Below are 19,748 nucleotides of genomic sequence, written 5' to 3' on the forward strand. Positions count from 1 at the left end.
AAAATATTTGGTAAATTAACTATTTAATAGTTAAATTTTGAACTTATTATTTTTGTAGTTGGAATGGGAGCCTTAATCATGTTGACGCTCCAATACACTGCCTTAGATCTTATCGATCTCAACTTCAGTCTGTTCACGATGGGATGGTACGCGACTTCTAGAGTAATAAGTGTATTTTTTTTGGTCGTTATTGCTAAACTATATTTTCTTTTGTAGTTTTTTTGGACACCGTACGATGATGTTTTCGGTAGACTCCCGGGTATTTTCACTAGTGGGAGGGATAGTTGGAGGAGCACATGCCCTCTAATATACTAGGAGAATGTAGAGCACCACTATCCGCAACGGGTTATGTAACGCTCCGCATTTTTGTACTTTCTTATTTTAACAAGTCAAGTGGTACTTTCCATTTTTAGACAGTCGTACTCTCGTTGTAATCTATCCGAGACTATTGATCATAATGAAAACGAGGTTATTTTAATCATGTTCGTGTATTCATGTTAGACTTGTGTGCAACTGTAATCAAATTCACGTTTGAACGATATATATTCAAGGATTCTTGATTATTTATTTAATCGATACTTGATGCTCGTTAAACTAAGTGAAACTCATAAATCAATGAAATTCGGATCCTAACCCTTGAAACTCGAAAGCTTCGCGAAATAAATCGTTTATCCTTAATTTAATTCGTTATAAATATGGTTATTTATTTAATTGTTTAATTAATTAAATTGATTAATTTTTACAATTTAAATGTGGTATTCTTTTTATTTTTAATCTAGTTAACCTCGTTACGTTTTAAAGTTAGTTTAAATTAACCAAGTTAGTAACCAAGTGAGTATCAGTTATTATAGGCATGTAAGTCAAGGGGGCCTTATTGTAACCTTTTAAATCAAAAACATAAAGTTGATTAAAAACTTGTAGAACCCAGGGATCAAAACAGGGTCTACGATTTACACGAACGAGTCTCAAACCACTGCACCACCTTATGATTTGGTGCTAGACTTCAGTACTCATTGATCTTATACGCGCGTTCATCGGAGTCCTCCTTTTTAAGTTTGCCGCCAAATAAACAGTGACCGAAGACTACCATTCTTTCTTTCTTTTTTTTCTCGCTGATTACTCGGTTTCCTTTAACACCTCTGCTGATTTTTGGTGATTACATTGTGATTGAAGTTTCCAAAACCTGTATAACCCACAGCCCAAACTCATACGCGTACAGCCATGTTTCCAAACATGTTGTTACGAACCAAATCGTTAACCAATTGATCCAAAGAAAAAAGATAGAAGCTAGAGAGAATTGATAGACTTTTGGAAGAGATTCAATTTATCATTTTTCATTCATGTCAATAACAATTCTGTAACTCACAATAAATAAGAGAATGAAACAAACTACCCACTATTCTAGTGCTCCATTACTTCCTAAAATAATGCAGAAAACTACTACACCTACATTGACCAAATAACAATAAATAACTATTAAATAATTTGCATGATAACGTGGACTGTGTTGGCAAGTACATATCATTCCACCCCCGTTGAAGTATCCTTGTCCTCAAGGATGATCGGAAGAGACTTGGCGAGGCACCACGGAGGTCGCCACTCGGTTTTCCCCGGTGTCATTTGGATACGTCTAAGTGAGCGCCATGGCGGGCGCCATTCAGTTTCCGGTGGGTCTTCCATAAAACTCAAACCAACATGCCCGAACAAACCATGCGGAGCATAAAGATTAGAAACCACCATATGTGATGGAGCTTGGGTACCAGGAATACATCCATGTGAGCAGACGAAGGGACTGATAAATTTCGTAAACCGATCTGCGTGCCTTGAATTGGACTTGGTTTGTGGTGGTTTTGCGGGTTTTGGGGTGGCTACTGGTGGTCGTGCACTGGTTGGTGATGGTGCTTTGATGGCTGTTGTTGGTGGTGGTGTGGCGGCAATGGCTGGTGGCGGTGTTGTGGTGGCGGCAGGGGCTAGGAACCGAGGTCGGTTCTTGAGAAAATCAATTAACTCAACAATCAACAACTCGATTCGATCCAAAGACTTGTTCCATTCTTGAGCGTCCATAGAAGTGGATCAAGACCGCTCTGATACCAATTGTTACGAACCTAATCGTTAACCAATCGATCCAAAGAAAATAGATAAGAACTTGAGAGAATTTAGAGATTTTTGGAAGTGATGGTGCTTTGATGGCTGTTGTTGGTGGTGGTGTGGCGGCAATGGCTGGTGGCGGCAGGGGCTAGGAACCGAGGTCGGTTCTTGAGAAAATCAATTAACTCAACAATCAACAACTCGATTCGATCCAAAGACTTGTTCCATTCTTGAGCGTCCATAGAAGTGGATCAAGACCGCTCTGATACCAATTGTTACGAACCAAATCGTTAACCAATTGATCCAAAGAAAAAAGATAGAAGCTAGAGAGAATTGATAGACTTTTGGAAGAGATTCAATTTATCATTTTTCATTCATGTCAATAACAATTCTGTAACTCACAATAAATAAGAGAATGAAACAAACTACCCACTATTCTAGTGCTCCATTACTTCCTAAAATAATGCAGAAAACTACTACACCTACATTGACCAAATAACAATAAATAACTATTAAATAATTTGCATGATAACGTGGACTGTGTTGGCAAGTACATATCACATGTTTCGCTGAATTCTCGAGATGAAGATGGATTTCACATTTCCTAATTTATGTCAATCACGAACCTGGACGTGCATACGTCCATAATCTTAAACAATCAGTCATTTCCATAATTTGCGAGACCCGTGAACTCTATAAAAACCGAAGCTTCCATCACCGATTGACCCCGGACAAACCTGTTTCGACACAATCTCACACACACCAACAACATCTTTTCGAATCATTTGGAGTCGCCGGAGCTCTTGCCGGAGCTCTTGCCGGAGAACTGGAAGTCACCGGAGTTGGAGGTCTCGCCGGAACCGGAGTCGCGACTAAGTCTCGAGTCTGTTCGTTTCGGTATATCTTCTCACTTCCTTTTTATTTCGTTTTATAATCTATTATACATCCAAGAAAGGAATACAACCAATTCGTAATCAGGTAATATGTTTTGATGTTATGCTTTTTCAATCCTTGTTTTCGTCTGAGTTTCTTTTTAGTGAAGAAGATAACATACAGATATAATGGAACCACTCAGTTTCTTTCTAAAGCAATTAAAACCCAACATGATCCTGTTTTGGTTTTAATTTTTATTCATTTTTTTTAGTTAAACTTTAATAAAATTCTTTATGTTTTAATTAAGCTAAACCCCTAATAATAAAACTAAATAACATATTATAACTCTTATATGTAACGATTAAAGGCCAAGTTATAATTGATTAAGAATGTAACAAATAGAAATTTTATTAACTTTTACATAAATAATTGATCGTGTCATGATAATATCTAGGATAATCGCTTGCTCGTTCTCTTGGATTGTTCCAATCCTACTAGTGCATACTTCCAAGAAATCTCCATACGCGACAAATGTGAGTATACTCGATCCCATTTTCGTTTTAAACACTTTGGGTGCGACATGTATTCCATATTCAAATTACACAACACTTGAAACTTGTTATATTCACACTCTATCCACATTTAAACACGAAACATTTTGCTGCTTGTTAATCTCATATGCTATGCAAGTTGATCGTATTTGAACAAGTTGATCGTATTGAACAAGTTGATTGTATCTAACAAGTTGATCGTATCTAACAAGTTGATCGTGTTAAACAAGTTGATCGTATTGAACAAGTTGAACGTGTTAATCTCCCGCTAGTCTATTGGGAAAGGCAAAGTAGTAACTTGGATCATGTTATTCATGTTGGATATGAGCACTTACACTTTTTATTCTACTTTATGCTATGTATTAAACTTGTATACTCGCCAACTTTTTGTTGATGTTATTTTAATACATGTTGCAGGTTGATAGACGAAGTGATCAAGAAAACAAGCTAGGATGAACCTAGAAACCCATCTAGAATAAACAATGTTTTGAACTATTTTTGGTACAATGTTTGAATCTTGTATGACATTTTAGCATTTATGAAATTTGATTTAATCTATATTGTCACAATTAGTGTTATGATGCTTTTGAGCGATTTGTTCGTCTCATCCCGATGTTTCCGCCATCGGTTGGGGCGTGACAGGTTATGCAGTAGTTTAGCATGGTTCAACATATACCCCGAGTATACCAATAACTGTTGGAGAGCTTGCAAGGCTGCGTAAATTAACCCGGATTGGGAAAACTGGGAGGGATTGGACAATACGACACGATGTGTATCTTTATGCTTGGTACCATCATCATGAAACCATTGTGGAGGGTCAAACAATCACCTCTCATCCCGTCGGAGACGATTACATGTCGTGGTTCATGCGCCATACAATACTTTACCTGACTAGTTCACATGCGTGGTTTTCAAGATGATGGCCCTCGTGTCCAAATGCTGGTATATATATTTATTTATATTTTTTTCGTAATAATGTCTTAAATTAATTGTTGTAAACTAACAATATATTTTTATTTAGACGGACGCAATGGGAGTAATACAACGGTCAGATGGTTTGGAGTTCACCCAAGGTACCGCTTATCGGGCTATGGAAATGTCACGCCAACAAGGATATTCATAATATTCGAGTCATTTGACAACGGACCCTGTGGACCTAACCTCTTATCCTCGTCCGCAAAGGTTAAGCAGGTGACGCCAACGTCAGCATGGAGGTTCAAACGTTGACGGGGCTGGCACTTCAAATTGGGATATGAACCTGGAACAAGTGGGTCCATCATGTGTGAACGAAAATCAAAATAATGATCAATAGGGTATACTCGGGCTAGAGAATATGACTGTGGTGGTAATCAAAATTTTGATCTGAGGATCTAGATTTTTGGGCCCTTAACAGAATATCCGACCTTATCTCTGTGGATGTTGACAACCAAATATATACTGGTAATGTCCAACACCAAACCAACAATGAGCCAGTCGGGACCCAAAATAATCAACCGGTTTACAACCCCCACATCACACATGTTGACCTTTTTTCCAGATAGCCAGACTGACTACAATTATTTTGCACCAAATCAAAGTCAAGAAGATCATCGTGCCCAATATTCAAATGTAATACTCACCCCCTTAGACTGGGGCCAAAATTTAGATTTGAACCTCTTTAATCATCAACCACCACCCAACTAACTGTATTATAATCCAAATTTTATTGTAATCGTAAGTTTGTTGTATTGTATAACATATTGTAATGAATGTTATTGTATGGTAAAAAAACGTAATATTTGCGTACGTAATTACCATAAAAGTAATTAATCAAGAAATTATTTACAGTAGTAAAAATAGTTGTAGTAAATACCATAAAAGTATTATATGGAAATATTATCTTGGTAATTAACTCAATTTCCTCCCTCTATAAATACCCCCACTATCACATATCACAACGCCACAAAAATTACACTCACATATCTCAACCATGGCACACCGTCGTGACAAGCAAGTTTTTGATGAACAATACAATTCGCTTCCCATCCAGAAAATGTCAAGTTCGATACTAAATAAGTTAAGGCATCCAACCAGTCGATCTAGCACCTCCTCTTCTAACACGCTAACCCGAAACGTTAACCAACATAACCCCAGGTCGTCCTCGCATAAGTTGACGAGTAAACTGGATGAAAATCCTCCAGAAATAAGTATTTTTACAGTTCCAACATATGAGTCCAGAAAATGGTCAAAGGATGTTGTTGAATTTTTACCGTAACGGGATTCTCCATTTTGCAATTCTCGTTTCTTAGGGGAAAAACAGCTAGATAGAAACTTCTGGGGTAGCCTTTTAGGCTACGAGTGTAATGGTTGCCTAAGTTACATTGTAATCCCACAAACATATATTTTCTTATTCTATTTAATCGAGACAAATCACTGATTCTATATATTTTTATTTTTGTGCAGCACGTTGAAGCATGGACGTTAAGGCTAATGCGGCTTAGACAGTCTAAACTTAAAAAAAAACCCGTCAAAGAAATTGCCTTTGACACAAATGAGCACCGGGGTAAGGGTTTTAATAATTTTTGTTTTCGGTGTAGCATTTTACTTTGTATAAAGTTGGTTTGCTATCCGTCACGAATATTTCCCTACCACGGCGAATGTTCCATTTGCGAACAGCAAGGTCCACCTCCTGTTTAGATTTGAAAAACATGCCCAGACGAATGTGTTTTGCTTTGGGATTCCATACGTCCATGGGATTATCTTCATAATCCGGACACATGTAATCCCTAAGCTCCTCATCCTCTTGTGGGTCGTCATGTGGACCTGGAAAGATAGGCCTAGAAAGCGTCGGCTGAGACAGGGCCAATTCAGTTTGTTGGTTGACTGTGGCCTCTTCGTCAGAAGAGCTTCGTCAGAAGAGCCGTCATCAGATGGGAGGGCCTCTTCACTTTCGGAACTGTCTTCAGTCGTGTAAACTTCTGAGTCATCAAATCCGTCATTATTGTCGTCGCCAACTACAATTTGAGACGAAGAACCTACTAGGTTCTCAATAGAAGGCATGAAGTGGATTTCTTGAGTTGTTTTCCTATCTCCTTCGTCATCATCATCGGATAACTGGGTTTCAACAACATTACATTGTGTAATGTCATGCAGAAGGTTTGTAAAACTCATATGATGGATAGGATTAACTACCTCCCATTGAATGTAGATCTCGGCAACAAAATTACCTTCTGACAGCCCGGCTAAAAAGTGCAGCATTTCAATGCCATCTTCATTGAAAAATTTTGTTGTCTGAGATGTGCCTTGATATGTGTACCCTAGTAACAATGAAAGGCTAATCGATTCTTTCCGGAGTTGAACATGATTACAGATTGAATCAACTAATTCGTGATAAGACATTTTATGTCGCATAATGAATGAGGTTGTTAGCATGGATTGGTCATACTGAACAATCCCGTTTACATATGAAAACACACCACCCTAGTAAAGTCTGACGAGGTATGGCCGAAAAGAATCCATGAAGTAACGAAGGAAATTGGTTAGGATGAGTTTTGGTTGTTGAATTTTGGTGTGGGTTGACACCCTAATCTTATGGTTATTTATAGTAGTGAGGATCCAGAGATTTGGTGGTAGTATTTATAGGCCATGGACAGTTAAAATATTTTAATTTATTTTTGTTAGAAAACCAAAACAGGTATATTTTCTTAAACATATAAGTTTTACATCAAAGTATAATTGTGAATTGTTACACAAAGAAAAAAATACAACGGGGCAGAGACCATGTGAAGGCTGAACAAAGCACAGTATCATCCAACAATATTACACAACATTACTATAGGATCTATATAAGGTATACATCAAAGTATACTGTTTTTCAACTATAATAGTGAATTGTTACACAAAAAAATACAACGGGGCAAAGACCATGTGAAGGCTGAACAACACACAGTATCATCCAACAATATTACACAACATTACTGTAGGATCTAATCAACACATTTTCATCTCCAAGTTACATGCGGTTGATGCGTGTGGGTGTGTATATGTTTTAGGTAAATATTTTAAGCCCTTTTTACACCTTTTTTAGCCAAGTTAAAAATTTATAAAACACGATATTTACTAACACTACACACACATATGGGCAAGTGCACCCATCGTGGACGTAGTATAGTGTTGGTAAGATACCGAGGTCGTCCAAGGACACAAGAGCTTTTAGTACCGGTTATCCTCAACGTCTAACCAAATCAAAATGTTAGAAAAGATTTTAAAACTAAGAAAATAAAACTAACTAAATGCTGAAAAATAAAAATAAAAACAGAGAGACAAGATGAATCACTTGGATCCGACTCGTGTATAGTGTAACATTTGATTATTTTCGCACTTTTTCACTTGTTTAAGAGATTATCTTAGTTATTGTAGTAGGCCCCTCTTTTGAAGGTGACGTTACCCTCAACCCAGTAGTTTGAGTCAGCAAGGATACAATCCTAAAGGGTCGGATTATTGAAAGATAATTAATTAAGTTATTAATGCAAATTATGGTAGGCCCCTCTTTTGAAGGTGACGTTACCCTCGACTAAGTAGTCTGAGTCAGCAGGGATACAGTCCTAAATAGCCGGGTTATAGTATTAATAGTAGTTAACTTATGAGAGGGTCAAAGAGTTTGGATCCCCGCCATCCAATACCTTTGGGCATTGAAGGAGATCCTACTAAATTTGACCCAGGTCCCTTGCAGGAGCTCTAAACGCTGAACAAGGGCAAGACTCTTACCAAACCGTTCCCTTAACCCCCGACTAGGTAGCCAACATACCTCCATATAGACCGTGGAGATATGAATGGTGAAAATCTTTTATTTTATATAGACGGTAAAATAATGTCAAGACACCACGGACAAACGATAAGGAAGAATCACCTTCAACATAAGAAACTAGTTATTAAAGTCATTAATACAAAATCAAATAAAAAGTGCAAAAGATTAAAAATAAAAAGTACTACACTAGACACTTGTCTTCACCAAGTGATGTAAGAGACTTAGGCAAACATGGCCTTTGATTGTCAAGAACTCTTACGATCAATCTTGGATCCCGAGACGACTCACACACTCTATGATGGACAATGGATGATGGTGGTGGATGATGGTGTTATGGTGGTGGTGGGTGGTGGGTGAAGTGTGAGAGAGGTGATGTGCCAAGGGATGAGTTGAAATGGCTCCAAGCACTCCTATTTATAGGCTGAACAGAAGCCTGGACACGGCCCCGTGGCCGTCTGACACTCTCTTTCTTCATTAATTGTAATTTGCAATTACAATAAATGCGCCTGCAGTACTTTGACCACGCCCCCGTGTCCGCTGGACACGGCCCCGTGGTGGGCAATAGAAGCTTCTATTAGTTTGTCTTTTATGCTGCTTCTTGGGCACGGCCCCGTGCTCACTGAGCACGGGGCGTGTTCAGTCTTCTGCTTTCTTTGTTTTGCTTGGGAGGATGCTGTCGATGGGTCGGGCAATCCACTTTTGTCCCTTTTCTTGTATTTATATTAGATTTTGCTGTCTTTTTGCTTCTTTTGTCAATTTGAGCTCATTTAATCCTGAAAATACAAAAGGAAGACAAAAACACACTTTTTCCAACATTAGTACTAAAAAAGGGTTAGTTTTATGCCACAATTGATATAATTTATATGTTGCATTTTGCGCGTATCAAATCCCCCACACTTGAATCTTTGTTTGTCCTCAAGCAAAACTTTTTATAATGTGGCTTTATTCACTCCCAAATGGAATGGGTAGAAGAGAAGGTTTTTGGGCTTGTCATAGAGTGTCGGGATTTTCCAAGATCATTTAGGTTTTATTTTTATTTATTTACAATCCTATTCGTCATGATTTATTAAAAACATTTCATAAGATAAATTATTTATTAAGGCTTAACATACCTTTTTAAAATTCCATTTATATACAAGTTCACATACTTCACGGGGGAAATCACTCACACTCGGCCGAAGGTGTATTTTTAGTGAATCACTCGAGAGCGGCGTGGAACTTATTTCTACCATAGGCTTGCCAAGCAATCAATCCTCCTTCTTTTTAACGTTATACCTTTGTAAATATCAAGAGGACTTTTTGGGTGAAGGGTTAGGCTTGGGTTAAAGGTGGGTGGTTGGGTTAGTGGTTAGTTGAAAAGGGCGAAAGGCGTAAAAAGCCTTGGTTTTCGTAAAACATTTTGTTTTTGTGACATTTTATTTTCAATGAAGTATTTATTCAAATAAGCTTTTGTTTGAGGAGCTTTGTTTGTTTATTTTCTCCTTCATCATCATTTTTTTTCAAGAGTCACACGAAAACCAAGCTTTGTTACTAAAATAAGGGGAAAAAAATGAAAAATGGGTTTTGGTGGGTAAAAGGGTTTTGGGTTAAGAAATGAAAAGGTTTAGGCTCAAAGGGGTTAACTAGGGGGAATTTTTGGGTAGGTAAAAAGAAAAATGAAAATAATGGTGTTGAAAGAAAAAGGTTTAGTCCTAATGCCTCCATCATTTACTTACTTGGGTTTAAGTTGGTAAGGACCGGGAATGAATTATCGTGGCAAGTTCTAGAGTCGTAAGAACCAAGCGGCTATTCACCCAAGAAACGAAAAATGAGCATTTAGTGTAAAGATATGTATTTGTATGCTCTTTAAAGGCTCAAAACTCACTTTTGTGGGAATGGGTTTTTACGTGATCAAGTATATATAATCAAATTTTAACTAAGTTTGTCATGCCGTTTCATAATTTTCTTATGTTGGTTCTTTTTATCACGACGCTATCGGTTGTAAATTTGTAAAAATATAACCTTGTTAGATTTAGAATTCCCAACTTAAACTTAGACAAGTAAAAAAAATTGAAAATTTTTGAAAAAATTTGGGGTGATTAGCGATTCCAAATAGAGTTTTGTGTAAGGCTTGTTATTAGGACTTGCGAAATTCAAGGTTTTAGCATCCCCCCCACACTTAAATTACACATTGTCCTCAATGTGTCCCAAAACTAAGTTTTTAGGTTGATTGAATGTGTAAAGTGGTGTTAAAAGCAAAATTTTATGTTACTGGCAGTCTGGACACGACCCCGTGGTGACCGGGCACGGCCCCGTGTTCAGGTGCCAGTGACAAAAATTAAAGAAAAGAAACAGAAGCCTGGACACGGGGGCGTGTTCAGTGAACACGGCCCGTGTCCAGTTACCAGAACTGGGCGATTTTCTGCACGATGTTCAGCAAGGGGCCGTGTTGGCTGGGCACGGCCCGTGCTGAGCTTACTGTAATGAAGAAATTGTTGTCGGATGGCTCTGTTTTCGTGCATGGGCCATGTTTCTCGTTTCCCTTGTTATCCTTGACCATCCCGAGTGTGTTTTATTTTTCATAACACCATTCAAACCTTAAAACCATCCATTCATTAAAAACCATAGAGAGAACTACATAATCCTAAATATTACTAAGTTAGATAAGAAAACACAAGAAGCATAAACCATGGAGTTCTAGCCTACAAGTTATTTTAATTAGCAAAATTTCCAAGAAGCAAATAGTCTTGGTTAGTTGTGGCTTTATAGAACTCCTTCTTCCGGGCATGGCCTCCTCATATGTCAGCGAGCCACTCCTCTATCTCCCTTGGGAGGAGAAAAGAGGGCTCATTAGCGTTAGTTTGAGGAGTTGCGACTTCCACCGGGATTTCTTGTAGATGCTCAAGGGGAGGTTCCGCCGGAATGTCGTCCCACCCGGTAGGGTTGTTAACTTCAAGCGCTAGGTTCCAATCCTCTTGAGGGAGGACGGGTTCCATCGGAGGTGTTACAAGAATATTTAACCTCTGGTGCAAGAGGTTAATTTCTTGAAAGCTATTCTCCAGCCCTACCGTAAGATAGTTGATACGGTCAATTAGGACCTCCTCTACTGAAGTCATTTCATCGAGAGCCTCCCTTAATGCTATGACATAGTGCACAAGTGTAGCCTCAATGGAAGGCCTTCTCCCTCTTCGACTGTTTGATGAATGCACGGAAGATGTCTCGCTGTTTTCACTCGACATTCTAGGATAGCTGAGAGAAGATTCCTTCAAATTTCTGTTCTTAGATGGTCCAAATGTGTAGAATTCTTGGCTGCATTTATAGAAAACGACAGCGTGCTGGACACGGCCCCGTGTGTAGGTAGGATCCTGACACAGTTTGTCCGTATTCTGACGTAAAAGTCAGAAGGGAATCTTGTGGTGGACACGGGGGCGTGTTGGCAGGACACGACCCCGTGTCGAGGGGCTGATTATGAAGTTTGTCTATTTCTTAAGGAACTTAGCTGTATCGGGTGGTTCCTTACTGGCTGGAACAACCCCAAAGTGCCTAAGATACCTTAATTGCTCTAGACTAAGACGAGAACGCAAGAGGTTGTCGATGAGGGTAATTCCTATGTTTATTTTAGGTGGACAAGTCCAACCCTTTTCCGGGCTCTCGTTAAAGAAGGTGTATACCGAATCGCTCAGGTCTATGTATGCACCGAACGAAGTGGATGGAGAGTCCTTCACGGCACAATCGGAACAGGGACGACTATCGTCCATGTCTTTGCTAGAGTCGAAGGTATTATCGGGAACGACGAGGTTGTTCGAATGCGATTCCAACACTTCTTCTTGGTTATTGTCTTGAGATGAATTTAGAAAATCCATCCTAAGTTCTTTTAACCAATTAAGAATCAGATCTTCTAGTTGAAATAGCTTATCAAGAAGCATCTCTCCTAAAATATCTGGTTGGGCGCTTTCGAGGGAGAGATAAGGATTATTTTTACTTTCGCCCCTCTTAAGGATACAGGGAAACGATGGGTCTATATAGTGGGGCTTATAGTTTAGAAAATAACATTCTAAATCTTTATGTCCGCCTCCACATAATTGACACCATGTACCATAAGAGTGCCGAAAGTAAAAAAAAATCATCATCACTCATGTTTGTGTCAGAATTTACCAACCGTCGGGATCTCACGGTTCTGTTTTCAGCAACTGAATCTTGGGCACGGGGGCGTGTTGAATGGACACGGCCCCGTGTTCAGCTTACTATCTGACTTAAAACAGGATTGCCAGTTCCAAAGATTGGGCACGGGGCGTGTTCAGCAGGCACGGCCCGTGCTGAGCTCTGCAGAAGCTGAAAAATTTAGAAAATCCTAAAAAATAAAAAGAAAATAAAAAAATGGATTAGGCCGTTGATTTCTAACTTTCTTAAAATCCTTGTGTCCCCGGCAATGGCGCCAAAAACTTGATGCGTGTGGGTGTGTATATGTTTTAGGTAAATATTTTAAGCCCTTTTTACACCTTTTTTAGCCAAGTTTTAAATTTATAAAACACGATATTTACTAACACTACACACACATATGGGCAAGTGCACCCATCGTGGACGTAGTATAGTGTTGGTAAGATACCGAGGTCGTCCAAGGACACAAGAGCTTTTAGTACCGGTTTATCCTCAACGTCTAACCAAATCAAAATATTAGAAAAGATTTTAAAACTAAGAAAATAAAACTAACTAAATGCTGAAAAATAAAAATAAAAACAGATAGACAAGATGAATCACTTGGATCCGACTCGTGTATAGTGTAACCTTTGATTATTTTCGCACTTTTGCACTTGTTTAAGAGATTATCTTAGTTATTGTAGTAGGCCCCTCTTTTGAAGGTGACGTTACCCTTAACCCAGTAGTTTGAGTCAGCAAGGATACAATTCTAAAGGGTCGGATTATTGAAAGATAATTAATTAAGTTATTAATGCAAATTATGGTAGGCCCCTCTTTTGAAGGTGACGTTACCCTCGACTAAGTAGTCTGAGTCAGCAGGGATACAGTCCTAAATAGCCGGGTTATAGTATTAATAGTAGTTAACTTATGAGGGGGTCAAAGAGTTTGGATCCCCGCCATCCAATACCTTTGGGCATTGAAGGAGATCCTACTAAATTTGACCCAGGTCCCTTGCAGGACCTCGAAACGCTGAACAAGGGCAAGACTCTTACCAAACCGTTCCCTTAACCCCCGACCAGGTAGCCAACATACCTCCATATAGACCGTGGAGATATGAATGGTGAAAATCTTTTATTTTATATAGACAGTAAAATAATGTCAAGACACCACGGACAAACGATAAGGAAGAATCACCTTCAACATATGAAACTAGTTATTAAAGTCATTAATACAAAACCAAATAAAAAGTGCAAAAGATTAAAAATAAAAAGTATTACACTAGACACTTGTCTTCACCAAGTGATGTAAGAGACTTAGGCAAACATGGCCTTTGATTGTCAAGAACTCTTACGATCAATCTTGGATCCCGAGACGACTCACACACTCTATGATGGACAATGGATGATGGTGGTGGATGATGGTGTTATGGTGGTGGTGGGTGGTGGGTGGTGGGTGAAGTGTGAGAGAGGTGGTGTGCCAAGGGATGAGTTGAAATGGCTCCAAGCACTCCTATTTATAGGCTGAACAGAAGCCAGGACACGGCCCCGTGCCCGCTGGGCACGACCCCGTGGCCGTCTGACACTCTCTTTCTTCATTAATTGTAATTCGCAATTACAATAAATGCGCCTGCAGTACTCTGACCACGCCCCCGTGTCCGCTGGACACGGCCCCGTGGTGGGCAATAGAAGCTTCTATTAGTTTGTCTTTTCTGCTGCTTCTTAGGCACGGCCCCGTGCTCACTGAGCACGGGGCGTGTTCAGTCTTCTGCTTTCTTTGTTTTGCTTGGGAGGATGCTGTCGAGGGATGGGGCAATCCACTTTTGTCCCTTTTCTTGTATTTATATTAGATTTTGCTGTCTTTTTGCTTCTTTTGTCAATTTGAGCTCATTTAATCCTGAAAACACAAAAGGAAGACAAAAACACATTTTTCCAACATTAGTACTAAAAAAGGGTTAGTTTTATGCCACAATTGATATAATTTATATGTTGCATTTTGCGCGTATCACGGTAAACTTGGAGGAAAACTTTGTTGTGATCCTCATCACCTACGGAAAACGGGGCAGAGAATAATCATTCTCCTCCACGTACCGTCACCAATAGGTACACCAACTTTAAAACCGAGAAAAACATCATGCGAAGACTCAATAGCAGCAGTTGAATCATTATTATTGTATAGTTTCCAGAACATTCTCCCCAAACGAACATTCTTGATATCAGAACATCGTTTAAGCAAGAATCTAGGGTCAAGGAGACCATACACGACAAGGTGGTGGCGGAGAATAATCCTTCTCCTTCACGTACCGTCACCAATAGGTACACCAACTTTAAAACTGAGAAAAACTGTCACACCCCAACCGATGGCGGAATCATCGGGGCGCGACACAGAGATAAACAGATTGTCCAGAAGTTTCCATAACAACTATATTTACCAAATATGTAAAGCAACACGTCTCATACCATGTCATAAATGATAATACAATTATTACAGAAAAGATCTAGTCAAATTGATCTGTTCCGACAACTCAGATTTTTATTACAGACAATTGTTTATTGTTGACCTAGGTCTTTCCTAGCCTCGATTTCACAATAAAGTAAGCAAATAAGCATCCTAAGCACCTGTCACATACGTTAAAGTAAAAGTCAATACATATGTGACAGGTGGATTGCCCCATCCCTCGACAGCATCCTCCCAAGCAAAACAAGAAAGCAGAAGACTGAACACGCCCCGTGCTCAGTGAGCACGGGGCCGTGCCTAAGAAGCAGCAGAAAAGACAAACTAATAGAAGCTTCTATTGCCCACCACGGGGCCGTGTCCAGCGGACACGGGGGCGTGGTCAGAGTACTGCAGGCGCATTCATTGTAATTGCGAATTACAATTAATGAAGAAAGAGAGTGTCAGACGGCCACGGGGTCGTGCCCAGCGGGCACGGGGCCGTGTCCTGGCTTCTGTTCAGCCTATAAATAGGAGTGCTTGGAGCCATTTCAACTCATCCCTTGGCACACCACCTCTCTCACACTTCACCCACCACCCACCACCCACCACCACCATAACACCATCATCCACCACCATCATCCATTGTCCATCATAGAGTGTGTGAGTCGTCTCGGGATCCAAGATTGATCGTAAGAGTTCTTGACAATCAAAGGCCATGTTTGCCTAAGTCTCTTACATCACTTGGTGAAGACAAGTGTCTAGTGTAATACTTTTTATTTTTAATCTTTTGCACTTTTTATTTGGTTTTGTATTAATGACTTTAATAACTAGTTTCATATGTTGAAGGTGATTCTTCCTTATCGTTTGTCCGTGGTGTCTTGACATTATTTTACTGTCTATATAAAATAAAAGATTTTCACCATTCATATCTCCACGGTCTATATGGAGGTATGTTGGCTACCTGGTCGGGGGTTAAGGGAACGGTTTGGTAAGAGTCTTGCCCTTGTTCAGCGTTTCGAGGTCCTGCAAGGGACCTGGGTCAAATTTAGTAGGATCTCCTTCAATGCCCAAAGGTATTGGATGGCGGGGATCCAAACTCTTTGACCCCCTCATAAGTTAACTACTATTAATACTATAACCCGGCTATTTAGGACTGTATCCCTGCTGACTCAGACTACTTAGTCGAGGGTAACGTCACCTTCAAAAGAGGGGCCTACCATAATTTGCATTAATAACTTAATTAATTATCTTTCAATAATCCGACCCTTTAGAATTGTATCCTTGCTGACTCAAACTACTGGGTTAAGGGTAACGTCACCTTCAAAAGAGGGGCCTACTACAATAACTAAGATAATCTCTTAAACAAGTGCAAAAGTGCGAAAATAATCAAAGGTTACACTATACACGAGTCGGATCCAAGTGATTCATCTTGTCTATCTGTTTTTATTTTTATTTTTCAGCATTTACGTCCACGATGGGTGCACTTGCCCATATGTGTGTTTAGTGTTAGTAAATATCGTGTTTTATAAATTTAAAACTTGGCTAAAAAGTGTAAAAAGGGCTTAAAATGTATACCAAAAATATATTACACTACACGCACATCAGCCATGTAACTAATTGTCCTTAACAACCCGTGAGTGAACAGGTGCTGAGTCCAAACTATAGTACTATCGTTGCTAAGGCAGGTAGACAACATTCCATGTGTAAACATAACAAACAAGCATTCATTAAGTCACGTATAACATGCGGTAACGGTTAGCGTTAAAAGTATTGCGTAGTGTGTTCGATGTGATTTAGAATAAGTAACGTATGTAACACCCAAAAGTGCATAAAGCAAAAAGGGATCGAGTATACTCACAGCGATTGGTGGATTGAAGGGAGCGCTAGAGAGTAGGGTTAGCCTGAACAGATTGATAGCATAACGATAAACGACACGTAAAACGATACAAGTGCAAGTGGGTCGGACGACAGTTTGATCGGATGGTAGTCCGATCGGACAAGCGGTCGTTCGAGTGATAGTCCGCTCGGATAGTCATCCGATTAGATGACCTTTCGAGTGGATTGTTTCTTCCTTTGAGAAGGATGTGTTTGTGTATGGTGGCTTGACTTTTGAAGTTTTTGTTGTAGCATTTGAGAACATAGAAGTGTTTCTATCCTTTAGGTCGATCGATCGAACAACCGTTCGACCGGGCGACAATCCAGTAGGTTGAACACTTAGTGAGAACAAGTTCACAACAGTTTGTCACTTGATCAGATTGTAGTTCGATCGGGTGGCAACACATGTGCATTGAACAGGTTGGAAATTTATTTAAGTATTGAAGTTCCAAAACACCACACAGTCGGATGGTCGGTCGATCGAGTGGTAACTCGATCGGACGGCTATCCGTTCGGTGTTCTAAAACCCTTGAAGTTTAATTTGAAAACTGAATGTGGGGCCAAGGTGCAAGTCGTTCGGGCTTTCGGATGTCAATCCAATCGGACGGCATTCTGTCCTGGTCGTTCCGTTCGTCTTACATTTGGTTGTTTTGATAGTTTGTCGTTTTATCGAGATGTTGTGATAACGTGTTAACCAACAGAAACCTCGTCAATACTTGGTACTCCTGATTGGACGGGAACCACCCAAATCCGATCAGTTAACTGTTCGAGACGGTGTTCCATGTTTAACCCGAAGTCGGTAAACCTCGTGGATAGAATCCAGATCTTGGACCAACACAACCACATGAATGAGTAGGAAGTCGGTACAAGTTACGACCCTATCGGTTTTGGTGCATTGAGTGTAAAAGAGTTGAAAGAAAGTTGGAAAACCTTCTCTCAATCCTTTTCAACGTGAATATGTTTAGATATATGAAAGATCCTTGTTTGTTTATGTGGAAATTGTTCAGATCTAAGTTGTTCTCGGTGGATTGAGACCAAAACATGAAGTTCTCAAGAACACCATGATGACACCATCCTAGAACACCTCAAATCTAGTGATTTCACGGTTAAAAGTTAAGATCTAAAAGATAGAAAGGTGTAGAATCGAGAGTAGTTTCACACTCTGACTTTTGTGGAAGCGTGGGTTTATTTGGTGTGACTTCTTAATACCATAGCAATTATCATAACAATGCTATATGAAAATAAAACATATGATGTTCATCCATTCATCAAGTTTTAAAAGTTACCACGACAACATTGTTTAAAAGTCGACACCTGAAACGAATTACAACCATGACATAATTAAAAACTTGTTCATACGAGACGACAAAAGACTTGAAATAAAAACACAGTTTAAGACTTGTAACCCGTCCAGGCAAGGGTCACACTTCCTAAACTCGGATGACATCGTTGTTCCCTACGCAGCTTGACGTGATTGCATACCTTGCCAGATCCACGAATTTCCTGAAATACATGTAGTTTGAAAAATCAACAAAAGTTGAGCGAGTTCATGTAAAAGTGAGTATGTATAAAACTTTAAAGTATGTATAAAAGTCCCTGGTATGTAGCAATAAGGAAAAAAGAGATCACCAATGGGTTGCAAAGCCACTGGTATGTGTGAGAAAGTGCAGGGAAACTCAAACCTAGCAAATTTGTTACCGGGCTTCGGTTGGAAGACACAGCCACCTCTATGGGCCGCCCCGGCCTCACGGGTGTGGGCTCACTACACCCAAATAGATCTATCACTCTTGTGGCCCTCGGTCCTAACAACGAGGATTAATGGCCTCAAGCGTTGTACCCACCCCTCACATGATCTAGTAGTATATACCCTCCCTACGCTAACCATACCATGTAAATAAATGTTTGTAATAATTGTCGCATGTATTTCACCCCCAAAGTATAAAACTGAAAAACAGTAAAGAGAAAAGGGGGACATGAACTCACAGAAGTGCGTATCCTGAAACGTCAATCTCCAACTCAATCTGCTGCGTGACGACCTACACGTACTAATGCCTATTAGACGGATGGCCATGCCTTGGCTTAGGATTTAACGTTCTTGGAAAAATAGTTAGGCAACTATTTCGTATTCACACTTCTTAATTATTTTATAAGTGTATTTCCTTCCCAAGGATGGGGGTTTTTATACAAGTACACGTTATAATTCCGAAAAATATATTTTAAGTCCCACTTAGAAAATATATTTTAATCACTTGTCTAAAACATTTTAATTCCAAAATATATATATTTTTCCCAAAAATATTATATTTTACCTCATACATTTTCCAAAATAATACTTTATCAAAATATACATATGAGAGTATTTTCCGAAGTATACATAAGTTACGTTTTAGCGTGTCGTAAAGCAACAATATATATTTATTTTGTGAGAGCGTTGGTATTATTTTGGAATCGTAATTTCATGGTATTTTCAAGTTATATTATTTTTACCCTAAAAATAATATATCTAGTGCACAGAATAACAAACAATCACACAAGCGTTTTATTATAAAATATATATTCTAAATATATATTTATCAAATTTTATTTACGAAAATTAACCTCCGGCACTTAGTATTTTTGTTAATAAAGATCATGGCGAAGTTTATTTTGAAAACCAAGTTAAAAATATATTTGTGAACACTTGTTAGAAAAATATTTCTAAGTGTTGAAATTTTAGAAAAATTTCGCCAGAGTTTCCTTTTTAAATGGACGCGTCCATGCTTATTAGCATATCATTTTCTTTTGTAAAATCATTCAATTAATCATCATCCAACAATATACAATTTCTAATCATTAACCTTGATAAAAATAAGCATAAATCATAAGCTTATGAACTTGAAATTTTTATAAAAGCGAGTAGTAACTTACTAGCATGATTAGTGAGTCTTGTTACCTTTAAAAATATGATTAGTTTCTTAAAAACTTTATCTTTAAAGGATTTGAAGATTTACAAGTTCTAGTCATGATTTCCAAACATATTTCTTTGT

The 19,748-nt window shown here is 38.9% G+C and overlaps 1 protein-coding gene and 1 long non-coding RNA gene across 2 annotated transcripts; one reads left to right on the forward strand and one right to left on the reverse strand.

Moving 5' to 3' along the window:
* Nucleotides 1–1,337: 1,337 nt before the first annotated feature.
* Nucleotides 1,338–2,394, reverse strand: LOC118481171. Its single transcript, XM_035976427.1, has 2 exons — nucleotides 2,224–2,394; nucleotides 1,338–1,957 (listed from the first exon to the last, which is right to left on the reverse strand). Exons 1-2 carry the CDS (start codon nucleotides 2,328–2,330, stop codon nucleotides 1,522–1,524), a joined length of 543 nt encoding a protein of 180 aa, XP_035832320.1. The 5' UTR covers nucleotides 2,331–2,394; the 3' UTR covers nucleotides 1,338–1,521.
* Nucleotides 2,395–2,642: 248 nt separating this feature from the next.
* Nucleotides 2,643–5,244, forward strand: LOC110872032. The gene is made up of 5 exons (XR_002554064.2): nucleotides 2,643–2,985; nucleotides 3,416–3,494; nucleotides 3,930–4,013; nucleotides 4,155–4,454; nucleotides 4,534–5,244. It is a non-coding gene; the product is annotated as an uncharacterized LOC110872032 (long non-coding RNA).
* Nucleotides 5,245–19,748: the final 14,504 nt, after the last annotated feature.

Source organism: Helianthus annuus, chromosome 8 (genome assembly GCF_002127325.2).
Source record: "Helianthus annuus cultivar XRQ/B chromosome 8, HanXRQr2.0-SUNRISE, whole genome shotgun sequence".
Taxonomy (NCBI): Eukaryota; Viridiplantae; Streptophyta; class Magnoliopsida; order Asterales; family Asteraceae; genus Helianthus; species Helianthus annuus.

Excerpts from the sequence above, each read along its gene's own strand:
- LOC118481171 (XM_035976427.1), bottom strand. The coding sequence starts at position 2,330 with ATGGACGCTCAAGAATGGAACAAGTCTTTGGATCGAATCGAGTTGTTG. Across the intron at positions 1,958-2,223 it reads TTCCTAGCCCCTGCCGCCAC|CACAACACCGCCACCAGCCA; the intron begins CAGCCATTGCCG and ends CCCTGCCGCCAC.